Source organism: Myodes glareolus, chromosome 23 (genome assembly GCF_982192425.1).
Source record: "Myodes glareolus chromosome 23, mMyoGla1.1, whole genome shotgun sequence".
NCBI lineage: Eukaryota > Metazoa > Chordata > Mammalia > Rodentia > Cricetidae > Myodes > Myodes glareolus.
In genome coordinates this window covers 8,895,829-8,921,937 of record NC_142048.1, presented here as the reverse complement: position 1 = coordinate 8,921,937, position 26,109 = coordinate 8,895,829, and the positions used below count along the sequence as shown (strand labels likewise).

Sequence of the window (26,109 nt, the reverse complement as noted above, 5' to 3'; positions counted from 1 at the left end):
CTGGTCTTGATTTAATTTTGGTAAGTGATATTTATCCATTTCCTTTAAGTTTTCCAATTTGGTGGAGTACAGGTTTTCAAAATATGACCTGATGACTCTCTGTATTTCCTCTGTGTCTGTTGTTATGTCCCCCTTTTCATTTCTGATTTTGTTAATTTGGATATTCTCCCTCTGCCTTTTGGTTAGTTTGGATAAAGTTTTATCTATTTTGTTGATTTTCTCAAAGAACCAACTCTTTGTCTCATTGATTCTTTGTATTGTTTTCTTTGTTTGTCTTTTGTTTATTTCAACTCTCAATTTCATCATTTCTTGCCATTTAGTTCTCTTATGTGAGTTTGCTTCTTTTAGTTCTAAAGTTTTCAAATGTTCTGTTTTTTCAGATTTTTCAGATTTTTCAGATTGTGTGGGATTTTTCTAGCTTCTTTATGTAGGTATTTTGTGCTATGAACTTTACTCTTAACACTGCTTTCATTGTGTCCCATAACTTTGAGTATTTTGTGTCATCATTTTCATTGCATTTTAGAAAATCTTTAATTTCTCCCTTTGTTTCTTCCTTTACCCATTGATGATTCAGGTGAGCTTTGTTTAATTTTCATGTGTTTGTGAGTTTTCTAGAATTAACATTGCTGTTGACTTCTAGTTTTAAAGCATGGTGATCTGACAAGGTACATTGGGTTATTCCAATTTTTTTGTATTTGTTGAAGTTTGCTTTGTTACTGAGTATATGGTCAATTTATGAGAAGGTTCCATGAAATGCTTAGAAGAAGGCATATTCGTTTCTGTTTGGATGGAATATTGTAAAGATGTCTATTAAGTTCATTTGAGTCATAGCCTCTGTTAGTTGCCTTATTTTTCTGTTTATTTTTTGTCTGACTGACCTGTCCAGTGGTGAGAGTGGAGTGCTGAAGTTTCCCACTATTATTGTGTGGGGTTTAATGTATGACTTAAGATTTAGAAGTGTTTCTTTTACATATGAAGGTGCCCTTGTATTGGGGGCATATGTGGGGTGCTCTGTAAGCTTCTTGTATATTCATAGGCATATCTTTCTTTAGGTTGGGAAAGTTTTCTTCTATGATTTTGTTAAATATATTTTCTGTGCTTTCAAGTTGAATTCTTCTCCTTTTTTTATACTTATTATTCTTAAGTTTGGCCTTTTCATGGTGTCTCATTTTTCTGGATATTTTGGGTTAAGCTTTTGTTAGATTTAATGTTTTCTTTAACTGATGGGTCTATTTTCTCTATTGTATCTTCAGCACTTGAGATTCTCTCTTCTATCTCTTGTATTCTGCTGTTCATGCTTGCATTTGTTGTTCCTGATAATTTTCTCATGATTTCTGTTTCTATAATTCCCTCAGATTGTGTTCTCTTTGTTGTCTCTATTTCAGTTTTCAAGTCTTAAATAGTTTCCTTCATATGTTTGACTGCTTTTCCTTGGTTTTCTTTAAGGGATTTGCTGATGTCTTCCTTTTTTTTTTTGTCTTTTTCTTCTTTTCTTTGAGGGAATTTCTCATTTCCTCTTTAAGAGTTTCAAATATTATCCTGAAGTTATTTTTAGGTCAATTTCTTCTACTTCATCTATATTTGGTTGTTCAAGTCTTACTGTTACAGGGTCTTTAGGTTTTATTGGTGTTTGTTGCTCTTTGTGGTGTTGTGTGTGTTCTTATCATTTCTACTCATCTTTTCCTCTAAAAGATGTGGTTGGGGCTGTCTGAGATTCTGTTGATTAATCTTCTAGGTGCCAGAGAATCCAAAGCTCAGACGGTTGTTCCTCATGATACAGTCAGTGTCACAGTTCTAGTTACCTCGTTGGTTACTCCATGTTCCTGGAAATAGCTCAGCGCTCCTAGGATTTGCTCCACTCCCTTGGAGTTTGCTGTCCCAGGACTTCTTTTGTCTAGGTTACTGGCTTTGACCTGTTTCTGTAAATCCTGGTCTGGATCCCCTCCTTCAGAAGTCCCTGGCTTGGAGTTGGTCCTTCAAAGGTCTCTGGTTCCAGACTACTCCCTCACAGTTCCCAGGCTCAAGCTCAGATCTGCAGAGGTTTCAGGTTCCTGCTTATTTCTTTTGACATCCCAGACCAACGTCTACACCCACACAGGTCCTGGCTCAGGCCTCCTTCCTCTGAGGTCCCAGACTCATGCCTGGCCCTGCAGTGATCTCTGGTTCCTGCCTACTTCCTCTGAGGTCCCCATTCATGCCCAGATGGGCAGAGGTCCTGGCTCAGGCCTAGTTTCTCCAGGGTCCTAGTCTGACGCCCAAACCCACAGGGGTCCTGGCTTAGGTCTACTCCCTTGAAGGTCTCAGATTCACGTTTGGACCCTCAGCAGTCTCTGGCTCTGGCTCACTCACTCAGCGGTTACACCCCTCTACCTGTTCTGTTGGAGTTCACTGTTTCTAGTCTGCTCTGGAGGGGGTTGCTGGCTCAATCCTGGTCTGCCAGTCCCTTAAAACATTTTTAAAAAGACAGCCCTTTCTGAGGCATAGAAAGTCATTTGATTCATTTTTCTGTATGTAACAGGACTATACCTGGTGGTTAATAATATATTTCTCCTCAATTCAAATAATCTTTTCTTTGGGCACAAATGTCAACATATATGCACTATATGGCCTGGGAGAAAATAGTATGAAATAGCTATATTAAAATATGTGACATCCCACTATACTAAATATGTTCTGTTAACCTGATAAGACAGGAATGAAACACCTTGTGGGCTCATATGAACCCAGCTTTGCTTTATTAAATAGTATAAATGTTCTCCAGAAAGATTTGGTCATCTGGCAGCAGCATCTAACAACAGAAGAGGACAATGTTTGCTTTAAGGAAATAAGAACAGATTGAAATACATGTTCAGCAAACTTCTATTGATACTAACAATTCAGGCAAAGATGAAGACAGACTCAAGTTACTTCAAATGCTTTCTGAAACAAGAATCAAAGCAGAGTATGTCTGTGTCACCAATCGCTGGTCCTGGGCTCCTTTGTACTACCTGAGTAGAAATCTATAGGCAAGTGAGAAGTCTTCCAGTACCATCTATCCTTGCCCTCTGGGTGTCCAAGACCTTGGAACTAGATTCTCAGTCGATGTTTACAGACCTAAACTCTGAAAGCTGTGCTCCTATTTCTGCAGATGTCAGAAGACATAACTGGGGACCCTAGGATTGCTCTGGGCTGTGAACAAACAGTCGCAGGTACCATCTAGCAAACAGTCTCACAGCATTTGTCAGTTATCATTGTTCAGGCACATAGAAGCTCTGTCTCAGTGCCTGAGCAACAGGAAGTCATGGGGAAGAGTTAAACATAGATCAATATTTTCTTCCTGCTCATTAGTTGCCTTTGTTTTTATGTCAAGTACTACTGTTTTATTAGAACCATCATAAATCATTCATTTTGTGTATTAAGGAAGAAAGCTAAGATAGGATCTACAGTTAAAAAAATAAACTAACAATAAAGTAAATTGCATTTTGTGGAAGACTTTATTTTTAGTGTAAAATAATTTCTGTCTCACAAAAGTACTAAATACCTCCATGATGGCAGTAACGGAACAGAAGCATGCTTGATGAGTGCTATGGAATTTTTATTGTGTTTATGGGATGTAATATAATTTAGTGTCATGTACTGATTATTTCTTTTTCATAGCTCTGAAATTTCTTTAAAAATATGTTCTTTTCACCACGTTTCCCTCAGGCATTGTGTTTTATATGTTGTAAGCATCATTGTCCATTTTACCATGAATCTTTGCACTCTGGGAGCAGCTGTGTTTAGTATTATGAAGCACATGTGTCACTGCAGTAAGTCACAAGAAGAATGTGAAGGATGGATGGGGTCTCAAAGAGTGCATAGAGCTTTTCTAGCACTGCAGCTTACAGAGAAATTAGCTGGTGCTTTCTGGACAATTAATTGTAGTGAGTTACACTTACTCAGTGTAATATGTGTTAACTCTATCCCAGGTGATGCAGGTGTAGCTACAGAAGAAGACAAACTTTGCCCTTGCCACAGCTCTTGTATCCCACCAGAGAGCGTGAACAACAGCAAATGAGTAACTGTTGAAAAAAAACACTAGTTAGTTATGAGACCAGGGGATAAGAGGATTGTCACAATTGGGTCAAGATTAACATAGGAGGGAACAGGAGATCTCTCAAAAGCAATATAACCTGAGACTTTCTTTTTACCTGAACTGTGGCATTTGATCAGAAAATTAAAGGAAATGAGGAAGCAAGACTGTGACTATTTACCGGGAAGGTTCACGCAGTTGAGGAAATGGGAAGAGGTCCTGACAACTTCGTTTGATGTGTTTGGTGTCAGAAAGGAAACTAGATAACATTAGAAGAATAACTATAAACAGAGAATGAAACAGTTGCAAGATCACATAGAACTGTAGAAACCACAACAGGAACTTTAAATCTTATTCCAAAACATGCCACAAAGCAATAGATGTCTTGCAGCAGAAGAGTGCTATGATCCATTTTATTTATATAACCCTATTGAGGAATAATTTGCATACTAAATTTTGCAGTAATTAAAATGTGCAGTACATGTGGCTGTGTGAATAAAAAATGGCCCTGTAGGCTCATGTATTTGAACATTTGGTCTCCAGTGATGACACTGCCTGGGAGAGCATAAAACTTTTAGTAAAATAAATGTTACATCCCTTTGAAGCATTTAAGATTTTTAGTGACATTATAAGTAAATATGTTATTAATATTAAAAGGTTTATTCTTAGCAGACTACTCTGTGACAAGAGTTAGTTTGTCTGCTTGGAACGACCGTAGAGAAGTCTTTCTGAATCTGTACTAATAAGATTTATTATTGTTCAGTAACTAACTTAAACTAAAGCAGTCATTTGCACTTTTGATTCTCAGTTGATGGGCTTTTGAATAGCATTGCTCCCCAACTCTGTCAACCACTCACACGTGTTTTCCCAGTGGTCTTCGGTGGATCGATCATGAATGTGCTCATTCACCAAAACATCATCCATCGTTGTAGAAGTGAATGGAATTGCACGCCCTGTTAACTTTTATGTAAAGAAAGTATATCAGTTATCCTAAATGGCTGTTTTCATACATGCTTCAAAGTGAAGTATCTGTTCATTTTACATAGGAATAATAGACTTGTACATATTGCATACTTTGTAGTTCTGATTTGACTTCAATATATCATTTTCATCTTAGTTATCATATAGAAACACATAAAACAATCATGCTTATCTCTATGAAAGAGATAATTTGACCAGGTTGTTGGTGCTTACTTATAATCTCAGCACCCAGGAAGCTGAGACTGGAGTATCACTATAAGTTTGAGGGAGTCCTAGACTCATAGAAAGACTGTATCAATTATAAGAAAAATAAATTTTTGAAGTTACTCTGACCAGATTAATGACATAAATTGAGCATTGTGACCAGAAACAAATAAACAATAAATACTAAAGTCAAATAAGTACACATCAGGTACTTAGTTTTGTTTTCTCATTTTTGTTTTATTTAAATGAAGTCACACTGATCAAATTTGCAAGGTCCTGTACAATCTATTGTCAAATAAAAAATCATCACAAACATAAGATTTTTGTCCTCAATAACAACTTCCTGGGAACTAGTCATATAATATACAGATCTTCTGGTGATAAACCATAATTTTCTAATACTGCCTTGTTCCAAAACATCAATATCTGGATGACAGTACATATCCATCTTCTTGTGTACTGTAGTTAAAAATTCTATACTTTACATTTTTTACCTCTTCTATATATGCATGGCTTCCAGGCATGCCAATAGTCTTAACACATGGGAGAGATTCCTCTCCACAGTAAGCCATACTGCTTATATAACTTTGGGGAGGGACCTTGTAAATCTTGTATATTTCAGGAATTTCTTGAGCCTTGTGATTTATTGACTTCTTATGTCTTGTTAGTTTTGTTTCCCAACAGAGACTTGTAAGTTCTGTTTACTTTCTGAGACTTGTAAGTTCTCTTTGCCTCTTAAAGCTTAGGGAGCCTACTTCCTTTTTTCAGGAGAGAATATTTCATTTCAGTAGAAATTGCTATGTGGGTAATTGTAATGTGGGTACTACCAGAAAATCCTGGAATTATGTTGTCATCCACAGTTAAGCTGGTGTGTTGATTTGTTCAACTAGAAAAATCTTAAATAAAACTAGAATGTGTGTTCTCAGGTATAAAATTCCATCTTATTTCTTTATACATTATTGACAGAGGGAAGACTCAGAAAACTTGCATAATGAAGCAGAAAAACAGTAGAAGTTACTCACAGAAATAGAATCAAAGTAGTTGCTCCCTGTTCCCATTTCAATGTGGCTCTTCCACAAGTGCAGAAAGAAAAAAATTCCTAAAATCTATAAGGATCAACTTTTTTCAAAATATGAGGGTTTTTTAATTAACAAACTCTTTAATGTAAAGGACATGTTGTCTAATTTTCTACCCAAATAAATTTTCTGATACCAAATTGGAGAGATAATGTATATATTATGCATATGCCATTATGTTTTTAGAATCTTTTTAATCTTTTCCACAATTTAATAAACAAACTAGACAGAATTTTTCCTGACATCTTCGAGAAATATGTGGTCATGAAGGTGTTTTTACCAGCACAAAAGATGAAAAATATTAACGACAACATCCCACCAAGTGGCAGAATTTAAATTATTGATGTCTAATATTCAACCTGTTTTGCAATTATATCCCCACTCCTAAAGTTGTAGAGGAAAACAATGCAATTCCTACACCAAAAGAGTTTTGAAAGTTTGAAAATTACCAGAGTATCTTAAGTAGTTTTAGACTGTAGTTAATAAAAGGAGAATGCATCTTCAAAATCACTTTCTAAGTTATTAACTTGATTGAAAAACAGTATATATTAGTAATAATAATCATTACTGATAATAATAATATAGGGAGCGAAAATACTAAAGATTTGTGGGATTTTTTCCATCTGCAACTAGAAAGAAACAGAAGGCTTTTCCCAATTAAATAACTTGAGAAGCCTAGTCTATTTAAATGTGGAAAATATAAATGATAGTACAGTATGTTTGTCTTAGGGTTTCTGTTGCTGTGATGAGACACTATGACTGCAACAACTCTTATAAAGGAAAACATTTCATTGAATGCCTCCCAATTTTAGAGGTTTAGTCCAGTATCATCATGGCAGGACATGATGGCATGTGGGCAGACATAGAGATGGAGAAGGAGCTGAGAGTTCTTCATCTTGATCCTGCAGGCAACAGGAAGTGGTCTGAGTCTGGGTGTGGCTTGAGCTTACATGAGACCTCAAAGACCTCCACAGTGACAGACTTCTACCAACAAGGACATGCCTGCTACAACAGAACCACACTTAGAATAGTGCCACTCTCTATGAGTTTATGGAGGTTCAATTACATTCAAGTCACCACAATCTTGTCAGCTGAAACAGTACCGACACCCACCATCTTGACCAAGGAGTATTTCCTAAGACATAGATGTGGGGTCATTTTATGATCAAAGCATCATGATCATGCTGGGACCCCAAGCTACAGATATCAGTAACTTATAGTGATGACTCACCAGGGAAGGTGATTAATTATGGTTAACTAGTATTCAACATTTCTAACCTTCTATTGAGACTTTGCCTGGGTAGAATGAGATGGGAATCCTGGAGGCGCACAACCTCTGATGAGATTCTTCACGATGTGACAGAGCGTGGCAGGGCTCTGAAGAGGTGTATAGAAGACACCGGGCATACCTGTGAAAGTACTTCTTGAGAGTCAAATGGGCACACAACACCTTTAGTTATTAACTGGCACCCAGATACTCAGGTAGAAAAGTGAAGACAAATGGCAAAATACTCACAGGGAAAAGGCCATAAAAAGGAATGGATATCTACATGTTATTCTTGGAAGAAGAAAGCATTTTATCAATAGAACTTGTCAGTAGATTTTTCTCTAGATAATCTTAACTTTCCACTTCCTTTCCCTAAAACTGCACCATATTCCAGGGAGTGACTGACTCTAAATTATTTAATTATTTCTCTATTGTTGAGCATTTGACCTGATTGGATTTTGTGTTTTGTTTTGTCAACTAGATTTAAGCTAGAGTCATTTGTGAGAAAATGCCCTCACCAGATTGGCCTGTGGGCAAAGCCTGTGGGGCATTTCCTTGAATGATGATAGACTGGGAGGGCCCAGTCTCATGTGGGTGGTACCTGTTATTCCTTTTGGTCTCTGGTCCCTTGAAGGGACAAGCCACGCCCACTCCCAGCGACTTCTGACCTCTCGCCGCCATCTTGGCCTCTTTCTGTTCTCTCTCTTGGGGTGTGCTCACATGTCTCTGTCTTTTTCTCTCTCTTTCTCTCTGTCTTTCTGTCTCTTTCTCTCTTTTAAGTAATAAATGTTCAGCTTTATGTTTAGCTTTATGTCTATTTACTATGTCTTGTAAGCCTTTTATCGGGTGGGGGGGGGAATCTGCACAGCTCTGGCAGCCCGCTGCCGGGGATCTTGGGCAGGCCACTTGGGGGGGGCACAGTAGCATTTTTTAAGGAATATTAGTATCCTCCCTGAACAAGTGTGTCCTCTATTGTTAAAGAAAGCAGACTAATCAGGCCATGAGGATCAAGCCGATAAAATGTATCACCCAGTAGCTTCTGCTTCAGTTCCTGCCTTGAGTTCCTGCCCTGAATTCCCTCAGGAGCTGTGACCTGAAGGTTGTAAAATGACATAAACCCTTTGCTCCCATGTTGCATATAGTTATACTGTTTTATCACAGCAATAGAAACCCAAACAAAGACAGAAGTTGATCTCTCTGTTAATTAGAAGAGAAAAGCAAAACATTTTGATGGGTCGGTGAGATGGCTTTGTACTGAAGGGACTTGCTGCTAAGCCTAACAGCCTGAGTTCTACCCTAGAACACATGGAGTGGGAAAGTGAGAGGCTATGCCTGCAAACTGCCCTCTCATTCCACACACAAAGCATTGTACGTGTGTGTGCAGATGCCACACACTCACGTGCGCGCGCGCGTGAGCACACACACACACACATTTCTTTTTATGAAAATGTTGTTCCATTATAGGTTCATTAACTAAGTAGAAAAGTTTCCACAAAATTGAAACCAACCGAGGGATGCTGGCATCTCTAAACCTGCCAGGAGTCTGCTTCTGCGACTGGGTTCAGGCACTGCTGCAGGAGGGAAATGTACCCACCCCATCGCAGAACTTTTCCTTCTTCCCAAGAGCAAGCTTTAGGAGCACAAGAAGCAGGAAAGACACCCAGAGGAAACACCCAGCCATTTCCCGCAGTGCCACCTGTTGAGAAAGCTTGGAAAAGAGTCAGGTGACACACTCTTGTTGAGGCCTCAGAGTTTCAGTCCCAGAACAGGGTCTGAGACGATGAGGATTTCCAACTTTGAGACACAAACATTCAGCATACCTCTATTACCAGGAGTATTGCTGCATCTATTAAAACAGAACTTTAAATAAAACATAAGTTCTCCAGCGATGTTACTGCATAATGTTTGAATCTCACATCTTGCCAGGTTGTTTTCCACTAAGACTGCAAAAGGAAAATCACAGTGCTAAACATTCTTTCCTTCTGTGCTCACCAGCACGCGATGATTCCTTTAAAGTCTCCCTTCAGTAGGACAATGCTTCTTCAAGTGACATCTTCCTGATTGCTGTGGCTCTAACCGTGTTCTCACGTGTGCAATGATCAGCATTCCTTATTTCTGTGAATTTCCATTCTAACGTGTGATTGTTTTCCTGTTGAGTTTCTTCCTCTTGCCTTTTTCTTTGCGTGTGAATATCCATGCATTGGGGGTGGGGGGGAGCGGCAGAGACAGCTCATGGGTGAACAGCACTTGCTCTTACATAGGACCCAGGTTCGGTTTTCACCACCCAGACCTGTACCATCAACACCTGGAGATCCAGCGCCACCTTCTGGCTTCTCTGGGAACCTATACATTTTCCCGACAAAACAATGTTTAATAGCTTTTGGGTCCCATCTTAACTGTGTTATTTTTTTTCTTATCATAAAACTCCTTACAGTTTACACCTATTTCAGATGTCCTTGTTTCCAATACTTTAAACGTCATCCCATCAGGATCCTGACTTTTTCTGATACATCCTACTTCTATATCTATTTTATAAGATTTATATCTTAGAAAACTATCTTTCCATCAGAGACTGGCTCTCTGCTCTCATCTGCTCAGAAAGTGATTATGAGTCTCGGAAAACTTTAATTTATAGCTCATGTTCTTAAGCTTTTATACTTTTGTTATTAAATAGTTTCCTAATCATCACATTTTTGGATATTTACTGGGAAGCCATTCCTATTGATTCTGTAATATTTCCATGAAGAAGACATGAAAGGTTGTTGTGGTGAGTAAAAATATAATTTTTGTCTGTGATGACGGGATTGAGTGTGGTTCAACTTGGCAGAAGATACTCCCCCACTTACTTATCCAAGCGTCTTGAGCATCTAGAATTTGGCTCCGGCTTCTCTGACACTTGACTTCCTGTTGATTGTGACAGCAGTACCAAGAGCAGGGTAAGAGAAAAGAGCAAGAAGAACTTATACGGCACATATATGTGAGAGGGAGGAAGCAACAATCGCTACATTCGTCCACATCTGATTTAGAGGAATTTGTTTTAGTCAGCCTGAAGCAGAAGACTAGAGAGGGAGGGAACGTGCCCAAGACTATTCTGTCCATCCAAGATGGGTAGAGTACGTTTTAGGAGACGTAGATTGTGCCCTGGTATAATTGTCTGGTGTCCGGACCCCACACTGGGATTTCATTAACCACAATAATTTGCTTTAGCTACAGACACTTGAGCTGTAGCACCACACCATCAATAAGAGAAAATTGGGGTTTTGCTTCTCTTTCAGAATTTCACTACAAAATGTTCAATTTTCTTTGTTTTGTTTCCTAGAAACTCTGAGAAAATTGGATAATAAGAAAAGTAGCCTCCCTCACAGAAAGGAGTGGTTTCATATATGGCATTTCAATATTTCACTGTTTAGGATTTTGCTTAATGTTGGTTTTTAAAACATTGTCTTTTAAGGCTTTTTATGTTTTTATTTTGAATTTTGTATTTATATTTAATTTTAAGACTTTTTATATTTTACTTAAAATTTACATTCACTTTCTGATACAATGTATCAAATATCTTTTCAACATTTAGTTATATAACTTTGTCTCTTTCAATGTGCTGGAGTAACACATGTTGACATTCTATGATAAAAAAAATACTTGGAGTGAATCCATTCATCCTATTCTGTGGAAATTGTGATAATACATCAAAGATTTACAATAACATTTAAATATATGTTAATATTTTCAAAACATTTTTGTGTTTTGTACTCATAAATGAAAACAGAGAACAATTGTCTTGGCTCTCCTTTATGTCTTTGTGGGTATTGTCTCAAACTGTTTGACAATTCATTTATAAAAGATGAATCACATCAGTCAGGCTTCTCTGACATGATTACTATAAGTGAAATTTAAATTGGTTTTCTTCCAAAACAAAAAATATCTCAGCCATACAATCATCATGTTCTTATCTGGGGATGGATAACCTTTTACTTAACTTCACAGCTTTTCTGGGTTAACGGTTTTTTATACTCTCTTCTTCTTCATCGTCAGTTCCGATGAATTTTATTTTTCGGCAGCATCATTTACTTCATTCCATTGGCAGATTTGTTGGAACAATGTTTTCTTTGTCATCTTGTAGTTTTTCTCATCTTTTCTCATCTACGATTATGCTTTCTTTTTGTCTTTATTACACTTTGCTCTCTCCCTTAGCATGTTGAATGAGAAACTTTACTGTTCTCTGATTACTTACAAAGTGCTTGTCTCAAGGAAAGAATCTCTTCTATCTGTCTAAAATTTATCAGCATAAAAATTTTTATTGTATTTTTATATCCTTTCTGTTATATCATTGAATACTGACAATGTTTACAATAATTGTAAAGTTCATATTTATCCATATATGTGTGTGTCTATGTATGTGTATCCCATGTTTCTTGGGAGGTCTGTGGAGGCCAGAGGAATTTCTAGGATCTACCTAAAGCTGGAGTTACAGGGTCTTGTGAGTTGAGGGATATGGGTGCAGGAAACCTAATTCAGGTCTTAGAAGAACAGCATGCACTCTTACCTGCTGAGTCATCTCAACAGTTCCTACAATAACAAATTTTTATCTGAATACAGTTTTTAATGTTTTTCAAAAGTGTGATTGAAAAGTTTATGCACCTCAATAAACATCTCCACTGATGCAGTAATCCAAATCAGACCAAATCAAATTGAATTAGAAAAAAACCAGATTTAATGGATACCAATGCTCCCAGGTAGCCTTCCAGGCCCCAAAGATAAGACTAGGAAAGAAAGACTTGAAAACCATGTGTTTGTTCTTTGGGAGCTGGGACAGTTTAAATACCCTGTGGGGGTAGTCTTGAGCATCTCTGGGGAGGGGTCATCGTTTGGTGGCCTTTCTCAGAGAAGGAGTCTGTACTAAGGCAATTCCCAGGGGAAGGGGCTTGGGATGAAATTTCCACCCAAACAGTGATGATTTTTAAAGCTACATTCCAGAGAGTAATTTTTCCTTTGGGCTTAATGTTTTTTGAATGAATGGAATTAATTTTCAGGTAGTTAAGATTTGTCATCTTGTGCCGGGCAATAGTATTCATATACTATTAATATATAGTATTATATATATATATATATATAGCATGCTTTTAATCCCAGCACTTGGAAGGCAGAGGCAGACTGAACTCTGTGAGTTCGAGGCCAGCGTGGTCTACAGGACAGGTTTCAAAGCTACAGAGAAACCCTGCCTCAAAAAAATAAAAAACCAAAAAACAAAAACAAAAACAAAAACAAAGAGTGGTCATCTTGTACACGTGAAAGTTAACCTGTGAGCCCTATGGACAAGATAACTTCCTGGAGTTCTTGGGGAACACTGTAGTCTTGGGGAACACTGTAGTCTTGGGGAACACTGTAGTCTTGGGGAACACTGTAGTTCTTGGGGAACACTGTAGTCTTGGGGAACACTGCAGTTCTTGGGGAACAGGCCACATGTTTTGACTCTGCTAAACGAAGTTTGTTTGAACCAACTACACCGGATGTGCTTGATCACATATAGACGAGAGGAACACAGGCAGTAAACACATCAGGGTGTATGCCTGACCTTGACTGAACACAGTGGGAAGTGCAATGAACTATGAGTTTTGCCTTTTTAAGCCTCGCAAAGCATGATTTGTGATCATTCCTGAGAATCCCAGAATGGGCCTGACCAGAGTCCACCCCGTTCGGTGTCTAATTAAAGCTTGATTCAAATTTGTTTTAAATCGTGGAAACAGTCTTTCTCTTGCAAATCTCAGGATTAGCAATCTCCTAAATTTGTGTTTCTAATTTTATTAGATAAAAGTCAAATGAAGAGTTCTGTCAGCCTCTGCAATGTTTAAGGTCAAATAAGTTTTAATGTCCCAATGACATTTACCGTTTTTCCTTTGCTGGAAGAGATTTTATGAATCTATCAGTAAAAGTTTCATCACACCATCGAGTGTCTCAGAGCTCTGGCTAATTTTACTTATTTTTGTCTACAAGTAGCAATTTTGAATGTTTTTTATTACAAGTTTTAGCTCCCTTAGTAAAAGTAGATTACTAAATTCCTTGGATACCCTTCCAGCTTGCTTCCTTTCTTTCTCTTCTCATTCACTCTTGATCCTTACTCTTGGGGAGGCTGGAAGGAAGAACAGCACATCCCTGACTCTGTGAGAGCAACTCAGTCCATCTTCTTTGTGTGTCAGCGTTAAATCTTCCTTTAAAACACATCTGTTTATTTACTTATGTCTGTGTCTTAGCTAGGGTTTCTACCACTGTGACGAGACAGCACAGCCATGGCAACTGTTAAAGGGAAAACACTTAATTGAGGCTGGCTTACAGATTCCGAGCTAGAGTACAGTGTTGTCATGGTGAGATGCTTGGCAGCATGCAGGCAGGTGTGGTGCTGGACGAGGAGCTGAGAGTTCTGCATCTTTATCTGTGAGCAACAGGAAGTGAACTGTCCCACACTGGACATAGCTTACGCATGGAAGACCTCAAAGCCTGACCCCACAGTGACACACTTCCCCTAACAAAGCCGCACCAACTACAACAAAGCTACACTTCCTAATAGTGCCATTCTTTTTGGGGACCATTTTCTTTCAAACTACCACAGTGTGTGTGTGTGTGTGTGTGTGTGTGTGTGTGTGTGTGTGTGTGTATGAGTGTGTTGTGCATGTGTGCATGTGTGTGTGTACATGTATGTGTGTGTGTGCATGCATGCTTGCGTGTGTGTGTGTGTCCGTGCATGTGTGTGTATGTGTGGGGATGCATGGTTATGTTACCATGGCATGTGTATATGGAAGTCAGAAAACAACTCGTGGGTTTGACTTCTCTCCTACTATACGGGTTCCAGGGAACAATCTCAGATTTTCAGCCTTGGTGGGAAGCACCTTTACCCTCTGAACCATCTCATAAGCGCTAATGTACATCTTAAACAAAATTTCTAAAGTCTTCTCTCTGACCTTTTCCCATATATAGAACAGTGGGTAAAGTACTTGGACAAATGTGAAGGCCTAAGTTTGGATCCCCAGCACTCACTTAAAGAATTGGACCTAAGCCAGCTGTTCCTATTACTCATCTGTCTTGTGGCAACAGAGGTAGGGGAGAAGTGCTCTCCACCCATCAATGTCAGAGGCAGGTGGGAAAGATGGCTCTGTGGTCACAAGAGTGGGACAGCCATCCCTGACACCTACCAGTTACAACACTTAGGATAACAGGCCCTGTACCTTGCCAGGGCAGCACAACAGAGTCAACATGGTTAGCTCAGATGGAGGTGAGCTATCCCTGAAATTGTGACCATGGGAGAGATGTCCCAATTTCCCATCTGGCAGACTGACCTTATATCTTCTCAGGCCCAGATCCAGGGTTATAACTTGACCAGCCCCAACATCCATTCCATTTATGATCTGTTGGAGCACATGAAGAGACCCTACCTGCAGAACCGAAGCTCCAGAACACAGGGCACCAGTGGAATCTCTAGGAAGAGGCCTAGTGGATGCCCAGCATCTAAAGTGTAGTGGAAACCAGAGGCCTCGAACCAGACCAATGACTCTTTGCAATGAACACTTGCAGATAGAGATGTGTGTACTAAAGGTTATATGGTGTGACTTATTGAGTCACATTGCAGCTTTCATGACAAAATTTTTAATTCCTTTCCCATTTTTACTTATTTTGTTTCCTTCATTTATTATCTTGAATTTTTTTAATTCAGTGGGGATGGCAGGGGTGAAGGGCAGAAACAATAGGAAAAGGAATGAATGGGATCAAAAGTATGTGATGTGAAAAACACATGGAATAAATAAATTTTATATTTAAAAATTTGGGCCCATTGTATCCTAACTGTAATTCCATCACTGGGGATGGAGACAGAGACAGACAGATCCCAGCAGCTTTCTAAATGGTCAGTGTAGCTGAAACAGCAAGCCCCAGATTCCAAGATGGGAATCATTTCAAAAAAGGTGAAGAGCCTTAGAGAAGACACCCAAACTCTACCTCTGGCTTCGTCATGTACACACTTAGATGAGCACACACTTAGACACACACATACATATGCATCATATACAAATCCTACCATGTTTAGCAAGATTGAGTTTGAAAGAAAAATTAGTATAGTATTGACAAAACTAATAATATCAGATATATTCATGACCAACTAAAATTAGATACTTTTTGAAAATCTTAAAAATAAAACTTTGAAACTCTGAATTTTTCTCTGTGTGCTGAAAATGATATTAAGATCCAACATTACTCTTCAATGATCCTACACTTTTCATATAAACTAGACAGAAACTGTTGTTGGATCCAAGTTCTCCAGCCTAAAAGTCACTGGAAGTTGAGTGACAGTGAGATGCATTAGGATGGAGATAGCTTATGTTTGATCTAACATAAAGTACATAACTTTATCAGAGTGAGGAATGACAGCCATATTGGCCTGGTGTGGGAGAACTGTCTGTATTCTGTCAATCATGTTTTAAATAAATGTTAATTGGCCAGGCAGGAAGTACAGGTGGGTCAACCAGACAGGAAGTAGAGGCGGGGCAATGAGAACAGGAGTATTCTGGGAAGCAGGAAGCTCCCTTCGTATTTCTGCCCAGACCACCAAGAAGCAAGATGCAACCTGCCAGCTGAGAAAGGTACTGAGCCTTGTGGCTAACATAGATAAGAATAATGGGTTAATATAAGTTACCAGAGCTAATGAGAATCCTGAGCTAATGGGCCAATCAGTTTATAATCTTAGGGAGACCTCTGTGTGATTTTCTCTGGGACTAAATGTCTGGGGGACTGGACGGGACAGAAACCCCAACAAGCAGGTCCCTTCATGTTACATTGGCTAATCCACAAAAAAGAATTATGTCATTCGACAGTAATGGAATAAGCCACCTAGTTAATTAGCAACAAACTGGAGAGATTGCTCTGGAAGTTTTTCAGGAGAGAAAGTTCCTCTGGTACTGGTACTCTCATTCCAAAGCAAAAAACCAATATCCCTTACCACCTTAGGTAAACAAAATTTCACTTTTTTCTTTTATTTTTGAGATTATAAATACATCATTTCTCCCTTCATTTTTCCGTCCTCCAAACCCTGCCATACACCTCTCCTTGTTCTCTTTGAAATTCATGCTTTTTTCACTAACTATTGTTCCATGAATATAGTTATACATATATTCATAAATATACCCTTATCGGTCTGTATAATGTTACCATATGGACATTTTAGAGGTGTTCATTTGGTAAGGCAACATTGCAGGAGAGGGGGCGGAAAGATTAGAAGAGTCAGAGAACTGGGGACTTTGCTATGAGATTGTGCCTCCTAGTAATGTCAGAAGCTACTCCCCTAAGCTCTCATCAACATGACCACATAAAGATGAGCTAAACAAGAACAGCAGACATGGTAAAGTGGATGGGGGAAGAGCACACTTATTGGTTATTCAGTTGTTTGTATTTCTTACATTTTACATGCCAGAACATAATCCATCCGAACACCAAAAGACAGAGAAACCAAGATGTTGGTGGGGGAAAATTGTAACTCCTATAATTTTCATGGCCACCATAAATTGGTGGGAACTCTTCTGGTATTTCTTCCACCTGTGAACAACAGACATGTCATAACCTTTTAAGATGAAAAATGTTTGTCTTTATGTATTATTTTATTCTTATAACAATCCTGAAGATATCATCTTCCCCATTTTATAGCAATGCAATTCATGTCTACCAGTGTCAAACATTCACTCAAACTAATGCCAGTACAACAGCATACATCTGATAGCAAGGCATTCTCTCACTTTAGGTCACTGCCAACACAGGACTAATATCCTCCACGGTGACTTGTCCATTCACTTCCCTGATGAGCTTGCCTTTTCCATGAGTTGGCATAGAACACTAGAGAACTTAGCCATGAAAAATGTTAACCTTTCCCTAAGCTCAGTTTCTTCTTCCAGTACCTGACCTTATATTCAGAGAAGATAGGGACAATAGATTTCATATTATACAGCTCTCTGAGGTACAAAACTATCAGCTGGATGCCTCCTTTCCTTGAGTGGAAGCTATTGACACAGAGTAAATACATATCCCTATGGTGAACTGTTCTCCATTGGAAATTGAATTGACCCTCTCTGTTTTATTTCAAACTAGCACCAACGCTTATTTAGTGTGAATAGTTAAGGACACATGTTACGTTACATTTTCAATTCTTCTTGGTTCATGGAGCATCAGTACATTTACCATGCCTTAACCACACTCTCAAATGCCACGTGAATGAAAAATGGGCAAGCAAAAAAAAAAAAAAAAAAAAAAACGCTACCACTACTACGAGCATTCCCCCAAAACCTATTATTTTGTGTGGTTTATTTTCCTCTGTTTCACACAATAATGTGTCAAAACTCTGAATTTCATTGGGAGAGAAAGATGGATTGATTTTGTTAACTAGTGTCTGGAAGAAGACTTGAGCTGTCGGGAACAAAGTGCCATTCTCCATCACCAGAAGAGCTAATCAGGGAAGCACAGGCAGCTAATGTGAGCAGCAAGCACATTCATCTCAGGCTGGATCCCAGGCTATTATTAGGTGTGACTAATCACATCTATGTGAGTCATCTCAGTCTGTAATAACATGCCCCTCGGTGACATCAGTGCTTACAGGAGATGGATGTCACATGACCTGTGTAGAACACAGCAACAGTTTGCAGTGCCTGTAGCCTGTTTCTCTACCACAGCACATCTGTCCCCACAAGTCTCTTATAGGAAATTTCAGGGATACTGCATTTGCCTGGGGCCATCCACTGGTTCCAGAAAGCCCACCAGTGTCCATAACCTCAAACAGAACGATTCTCCCTCCTCCTGTAACAATCAGCTGCCAAATTTGTGTGTGTTGGGGCCTGGAGAGCACTTCCCCCATCTAGGCAGAACTTTTGGTTGGTTTCTTCTTCTGTGGGTAACACAGATGCTGCAAGGTCCTGAGACAGCATTAAGTTGAGTACTGTGTGCACACTGCATGTGTGTCCGTAAACTCTGGTTTTCCACTCAGTTATCCTCCGACAGGTAATTAGAAGAATAGAAATAGCAAACAGACAGCAGTAGTCAGAAGCTCAGCATCAGCCCTGACATAGACCCTCCGTCTTTTGTTCCCGGGAAAGAATCTCCTACCTTCATACTAGGAAGCTGAACTCCTTAGGGTCACTTTTTACTTTAAAATTTCATGGCATAAAAAATGCCCTTCAAAAGCACTTTTGGTATACCGTCTCTTCTAAGCTACAAATTGTTTAAGAGGCAAGAGCAGGGTATAGATTTTTAAGACATTTCTAAGTTTTAAATCTTAAGGCATAACTTAGAGCATTTTAAATTTTAAAGAGCAAGTGTTTATAAGCATGCGAAATGACAGAAAAGACCAATAAAACGTGTTTCTCGAGAGCACAAGGTGAAGGTTCCTACCACACTTCTAGCACAGGGTATTTATTTGCTTGGGAAACTAGAATGGACTCATAGTTTTCTGGTTGATAAAACAGAAGTAAAACAATGGGCTGTACTTCCATTGTCTAATTTGCAAAGAGAATACATAGTGGAGATTTTTGTAGAAAGAATAATTTCATGTAAACAAATATTGCTAGTTTAACTACCACTTTAAAGTTATTTGAAATATATTTACAGTGTACTGTTATATACTAGAGAAATGCCATCTGATAAAAGTCATTTTGCATGAGCTCTTTGTGTATCTGTCTGTTGAGACACTGAGGCATTCAGTAAACCTACGTGGTGCTCTTTTGTCTCCTTGTGGTGATGAAAAGTTGGCCTTTTCTTTAATCAGTATTCCTGATTTTATTTTTCAGAATGAAAAGTCCCCAGGGCGATCTGCAAGTCGATCAAGTAACATATCAAAAGTAGGTGAAAGCTCTCCATGTTCTTGTTTATTGATTTCTGCGTTTTATGGGTTCAATTAATATTGATAATGTTTAGCCTATAATTGTTATGTATGAGAAACACTCAACTATGGTTTGCTTATGATTTCAACTATTCCATACTTTTACTGCTGGAAACATCACACCTTCATGCCATCAGCTATGTTGTTTTCTGCTTTGCTGTCAATACAGAAGGTCATTTTCTACTTTCAGAGTTGCACTGGGTTCTGTGATTCCTTGTCCCTCCACTTCACACACTCTAGGGACAACACACACTCAAATCACAGCTATTAGCAATCGTGGCACTGTTCCTGTGGATTTAAAATGTCAGGATTTAGTGTCAACCTCACTGAAACATGTACATTTTTATCTAGATAACTTTTAGAAATCAGTTTCATAAAAACTTTAGTTTGACCGTATTTTGGTTACCGAATCAATGTATACAAACCAAAATACTCCATAGGACTTTAAGTCCAAGACATAAAATTATTATGAATCTGTACAAATATTCTAGAATTTTTACTAATATGAAAAGAATTCATGAACTGTTCTTTAATAGAGGGTGCCATGTAATGGACAGATATGGGGTACCATGTGATTGGCAGGTATGTGGTACCATGTGATGAGCAGATATGCAGCATCATGGTATGAGTAGATATGGCGCTTGGGAAGTAAAATGTAATATACCGCCATTTTTCTTTTTTGATGTAGCAGTTTAGTTTTTAAAAGTACAAACTATATTTATATTAAAAATTAAAATGTCAAGAATAGAGAATAACATGGGGTCCAAAATACCAACGTAAGAGATAGTCAACACATCTTTCCACCTCACTGGTTCTGATTGCAGCAAGCTTGACCCTAACAGCCCTTCCAAAGCTGCACCGAGAAGTCATGATAACTAAGGTTTAACCTTTCCTCTGCAAAAGCCAAGCCACGAGTGTTGGCTCCCACCTGTACCTCCAGCACAGGGGAGGCTGAGGCACGAGACCTGTCATGAGTTTGAGGACCACAGAGTGACATTTTATCTCAGTAAAGCAAACACTACAATAGTGGCCTCGGTGTCGTCTGCTACGGCACTCCTGTGTGAGGCTGACCAGGCTGGAATGCGGTGCCGTTCTGAGCGGTCTCTGAAGCAATGTCTGGACATTAATACCGGAAGCTGTGCTTTGTCTGGATATCATCGAGAATCTGCTGCAGTTCCTCATCTTCAGAAATGCCCTTCCAGGCTTGGAATCAGAGCTTTGGATGTCTCTGCAGTCTCTGGGCAAAGACTAGCTAAATAGGCCAACAATACAAACTTACGTGGCCTTTTCCGGGAACCAAGCTACAAACACTGGCAGTGGTCTGCCTGTTTTTGAAATGACTGAACCGGACTGTAGAGTTTAGGGTTTTCATGAAAACCTCTGAAAGTTCCTGCTCTTCTGCATTCTCATTCTGTTGCTTTCGATGCTCCAGAAGCATCGAAACTTCAGAATTTGGGAGTGTCTGTTCCAAACTCCAGAGTGTGGCCGTTCTCTTCAGCTGATTTCCTAAGCACAAACGTAGAGGTAGATGACTGTGCACATGTACTGGGTGCTTCCAGACCTTGAACACACACATTTTTATTTGTTTCTCTGTATGGAGGACCTCTGTTGCAATGCCACCACCTATCTAGGATGCCTGGATAGCATCCTTGGAAAGCTGATCCAGAACACAGCACTCATATGCTTGCTTGCAGTACCTGCAGGACTCAAAGCTGAGGTAGCTGGAGAGAATTAAGCAGAGACCTGTGTTGGTGGGTCCATGCTCTGAGAGTTAGTAAAGCCACGGTGCAGTTGAGTGATGGGGGGAATGACCTTGAAGGGTATTTCTGGAGCACACAGCTCTCTCACTATGGTGGGGTTTTTTTGTTGTTGTTGTTGTTGTTTTGTTGTTGTTTTTTTTTTTTCTGATCAAGCTGCAAATTTTATTTTTTCTCATGAGCTGTTAAATAGCAAACAGGCAGGAGGAGGGCAGGGTGCCAGAAAAGTCTGGTTTGCTGGAATTCAGGTCTGGAAGGTCTCTGGCTAAGAGAAAGACATGTTAGCTAACAAAGGAAATGCTAATTGCTTCTAAAGCCTGGAGCCTGCATGTCTTGCAGACAAGATCCTAGGTTAATTTCCTAGGCCCAGAACCTACCCTGCAGAGGTGATAGAGGTGAATATTTTACTTAACTTGTGAATTTAAGATGGCATAAACAAAATGCAGGTCTTTGCTTCCAGCACCCATAGACTTCTATGTCTATAGCCAACTATTGAAGCATGGGCAACCTTCAAGGAGCCAAAATCCTACAGAAATCTGATTTTCTCTTCTCCAGAAACCATCAGTTTCCCATGGCATCTATATTTTTTTTAATTTTTATTTATTAAAATTTTCTACCTCCTCCCCTCCTCCCATTTCCCTCTCACTCTCCCCACTCCCTCTCCTCCTCCCTCTCCAGTCCTAAGAGAAGTCAGGGTGCCCAGCCCTGTGGGAAGTTCAAGACCCTCCCTCCTCCATCCAGGCTGAGGAAAGTGTGGATCCAAAGAGACTAGGCTCCCTAAAAGCCAGTCCATGCAGTAGAATCAAAACCCAGTGCCATTATCATTGGCTTCTCAGTCAGCTCCATTGTCAGCCACATTCAGAGAATCCGGTCTGATCACATGCTCGTTCAGTCCCAGTCCAGCTGGCCTTGGTGAGCTACCATTAGATCAGTCATACCATCTCAGTGGGTGGATGCGCCCCTCGAGGTTCTGACCTCTCTCCTTCTGCTCTTCATCTGGACCTTGGGAGCTTCCTGCCCCACCAGAAATCTAAAAGCAATGGAAGTTTCCAGTCATTGATTTCAGACTCCAAAATTGTGATCCAGAACAATCTTTCCTCTTGAAAACAGTATTGCCACTGGTATTTGCTACAGTAATGAAAATTTGATGGAGCATCACTAAACATTTTGAATTACATTCAAATCAGAGTTCCTCCAGAGATATTTGAGAAGGGATGAGCCCTTCTGGTTGAGAATACTTCGGAAGGTGGGATCTTAAATTAAAGTCTGTTAAATTCTGTTGTTTCCTGAGGCAATCACCTAAACTCCCTAAGACATTTACTCTCCCACAATAAAACTAGCACCTGAAAGATTCTTTCATTTAGTTTTATATTAGCATATCATCTAAGTGCCTGTCATCCGAGTCTCCTAGGAGAAAGCTTTCCCAGAGCTCTGAAATAGTGGCGTCTTTCTGAATAGGTTACTGTTAGTCACAAGACTGGGAGCTCTGTTATCACACCAACCTGTCAGCATCGAGGAGCTCAAGTATATCCTTTCCAAACTGCTGTTTGAGAAGTGCAGTGTGTTCCGTTTTCAGCCCTTTAGCTAACTCTTTTAGAAAGCGTAGAAAATCCCAAGTGTGTCCCTTTCCACGTCTGACTTCTTCTTAAAGATTCTCTGACATTCTGTTTGGAGATGAATGAAAATCTTTTCTCTGTTTCCTTAGTTGTGACACAGAAAAGTTTCAACTACCAAACCCTGGTAGATTTCCATGAACCTAAATCTCTGAACCCAATACAACTCTCCCTATATTTGTGCCAGAATGATAGACAAAAATGATAAATACGTTACCGGGTCCTCACTACTCTTGTGAATTACTAAATGACAAATTCTTCAATGGGCTTGTAGACTACTGGGTATGAAATGACCGAACCTATAAATATTTGAATTCTTTCATTTTCAGGTGTTAGAGAAGAAAATATCAAAAGTGGAACAAAACTTTTATCCTTTAAGATTGACAAGATAATTTTTTGTAAAACTGCTGTAGTTTTCAAGGGTACTGGACTCGGTATAATGGCGTCATAAAGAACATGGATAGCAGAGCGCCTGCTAAGAAGTGTTTTTGAATTTCCTTTATTGCCTTATTTATAAAGTGAGAAAGAATATATATATATATATTCTGTTCATGTGTGCTCGTGTGTGTGTGTGTGTGTGTATGTGTGTGTGTGTGTGTGTATGTTTAAGTTTCTTGAAAACAGTTAAGCCATGTGTACGTATCTCTAGCTATGGAGCTCCAAAGATTTAGGCCTAAATGGCAGCTCATACCACCTAGGCATCTCTCTTTGCACAAATGAATTTGAGACTATAATGTATATATTCTTCTTTTAGTTAAACCAGAATAAATTAGACAGTGATAAGGTTAAGAAAGACATTAGAAAATACGGCATAGTCTTGTTCTCCCAAGTGTTTTCTATTAAAGTATAATAAATGCTTTTAGGTAAGCATTAGTGTGACTCACACTGGCTGTCTTCTCTACCTTTCGCTAGTTTGTGCTAAACTCTATCCATTGATACAGGACTCTTTCAGGATGTGGTAAGAGAATAGCACAACTTTCCTGTGTCCTTAGGTCTGCTCTCCTACCTGAGTCTCCTTATTCCTTACTGAATGAACAGACCTTCCAATTAACAGCTCTTACTGCGTGTTTTTCTTGTTCTGTGATGGAACAATGAAGCAATTAAAATGTATACTGAATCTTTAGTGAGCTCAAAAAACAGAATTGAGGGAGAATATATGATATTGTTGTGCACCTGAGCATAAAATATGTGTACAATATATGTGCACACACATAGAATGTATGCAATGCGCATACTCTGCATATATGTGTGTATGTATATTGTATACATTATACATATATAAGATATACACTCTAAAATAGCATGTGCCCAAAATAGTTAACAGACATGAAAATTCAAAAGGCCACTGGCAGGTTTGGTTGCTGTTGGCATCCGAACACTTGGACTTCAGAGTTAGTGTGCGGTCTTACTCATGATTTCACCAATTCATTGGGCTGGAACTGCAAACCATGTGGTTTAGCGTCAGCACATGCTTTCTTTCAGGGAGGCTGAATTATTTGCATGAGTGAGGCAAATGAATGTCCAGTGGACCAGCCCCGGCAAAACCCTAGACCAGGAGTCTCTAGTGACTTTCCCCGAAGACAAAGCTGCACAGTTGCCAGTGTCACCTCTGTTTCGGGGATAACGTATTTCTTGGGGAGGTGTGTTCTGCTTTTGTTGGGAGCGTGCCGCTGGTTCCTGTGAACCTGAGCCCATATACATTTTTCTCTGCTTACTTTCTTTTAAATCTTTCGTTGTAATAATTCAAAGTTGGGATATGATTACATTCCCAATCCTGAGGACCCTTGGATCTCAAACAGTGAGCACTGTCAAAGGGATCTCAAGCACATTGCTCTGCAAAAAAAAATAAAAGAAAAATAAAAAAAAATAAAAAATAAAAAATGTGCAAAGGGAATGAGAATGAGGGGTAGCAAAGATTCTCTGTTTAACTTCAGTAGGATAGTTTGGAGGGAGTTTCTTAGGAGAGTGGTACGTAAGCAAGGGCTTCAACGTGTGACCCGGTCAGCTGCTGGGGAGTAGGTGTAAGGAAATGTAAGTACAAAACTTTGGAAGGGAGGAAACAGATTGTAAAGAATGTGACAAAGTAGCCAAGGAGCTACTATGAAAACAATTTCAATAATTAATAGATGTGTTCTCTTTAGTTTGGTTGGACAGGAGTCATTTGGTTTGGAAAATGGAAAATGAAATCAGAGTTCAGCAAGGTTTTCAAACCTCTATTCTGCATTAGGGAATGCAGATGACTGTGAACACTATGTTTGCCATTTTAGAGTTGTACAATATAAACATATTTCATATTTCCTGATGTAAATATGAAGATTCTCAATGTGGTACATAATAAACTCTGAGTTGTTAGTGAACACAAAAATTACATTTTTAGATTTTAGCCACTGAATAAATTGTTCTGACAATTAACCTCTAAATAAACCTCTGAAAAGTTCAATAACGATTATGTTATTGAGGTTATTCCAACGTTCTTCTACGCATGTGTTTTTTGTTTGTCTTAACAATATTAGACACTTAGACTGCACCTTTTTCTTGTTTTATATTATTTATTTTTATGAAGTCTTTCTATGTATCCAAAGCTGTCCATGACCTCTGCATCTCTTGATTCAGTCTTGTAAGTGCTAGAATTATAGGCATATGCTACCCCAATATTTTTGTGATATTTTTCTTAATATTTTTCTCTTAGGAAGGACAGTATGCTTTGGATATATTAAAGTTGATCCAAGACCTATAGGTTATTCACATGGGTTTAAAACAATACAGGAGATATTGTCAGAAAATCTTATGTGAAGAGAGAAACCTTCACTTTCATAACACACACTTATTTTGAAACTTTTAATTCATTATCAGTTTTCATTGCTGCTTTTAGTATACACGTGACTTGCAAGTTTCTAAAGATTAAAACCTGGCCAAACCCCATGTTTCTTTCACTTTTTCTATGATAGGGGATCATTATATTCAGCTAGCAACAATATGTGCATTACAAAAAAATCTTCTCAAAAGCAACTGTCACAGAGAAAGAAACTTAGTTCCATTCAAGCTCACAAAATTGTTCTACTGAATAAAGTCTTTGGTTTGGGTTTGTGCACAAAGCAACTCCTAAAATGAAATTCATTTATGAAAAGAAATTCAAAAGCGACTACCTTAACAAAATGATACCTCAGTGAGCTTTCATAATTTCTTAGTATATTCCCCAGACTCTATTGACTTGACAGGTCTCATCTAAATTTTTCATTTGGTTTCTGCCCGGAAATATCT

General features: G+C 38.9%; 1 protein-coding gene across 5 annotated transcripts in view; it reads left to right on the top strand.

Annotated features, from left to right (window-relative positions):
• Positions 1-26,109, top strand: part of Marchf1 (membrane associated ring-CH-type finger 1) — an 846,936-nt gene that overhangs the window by 646,374 nt on the left and 174,453 nt on the right. For all 5 annotated transcript variants that reach the window (XM_085680340.2, XM_085680338.2, XM_085680339.2 and 2 more), the window contains one exon: positions 19,387-19,437. In XM_085680340.2, coding sequence (XP_085536466.1) covers positions 19,387-19,437 — 51 coding nt within the window. The remainder of the gene's footprint in view (positions 1-19,386; positions 19,438-26,109) is intronic.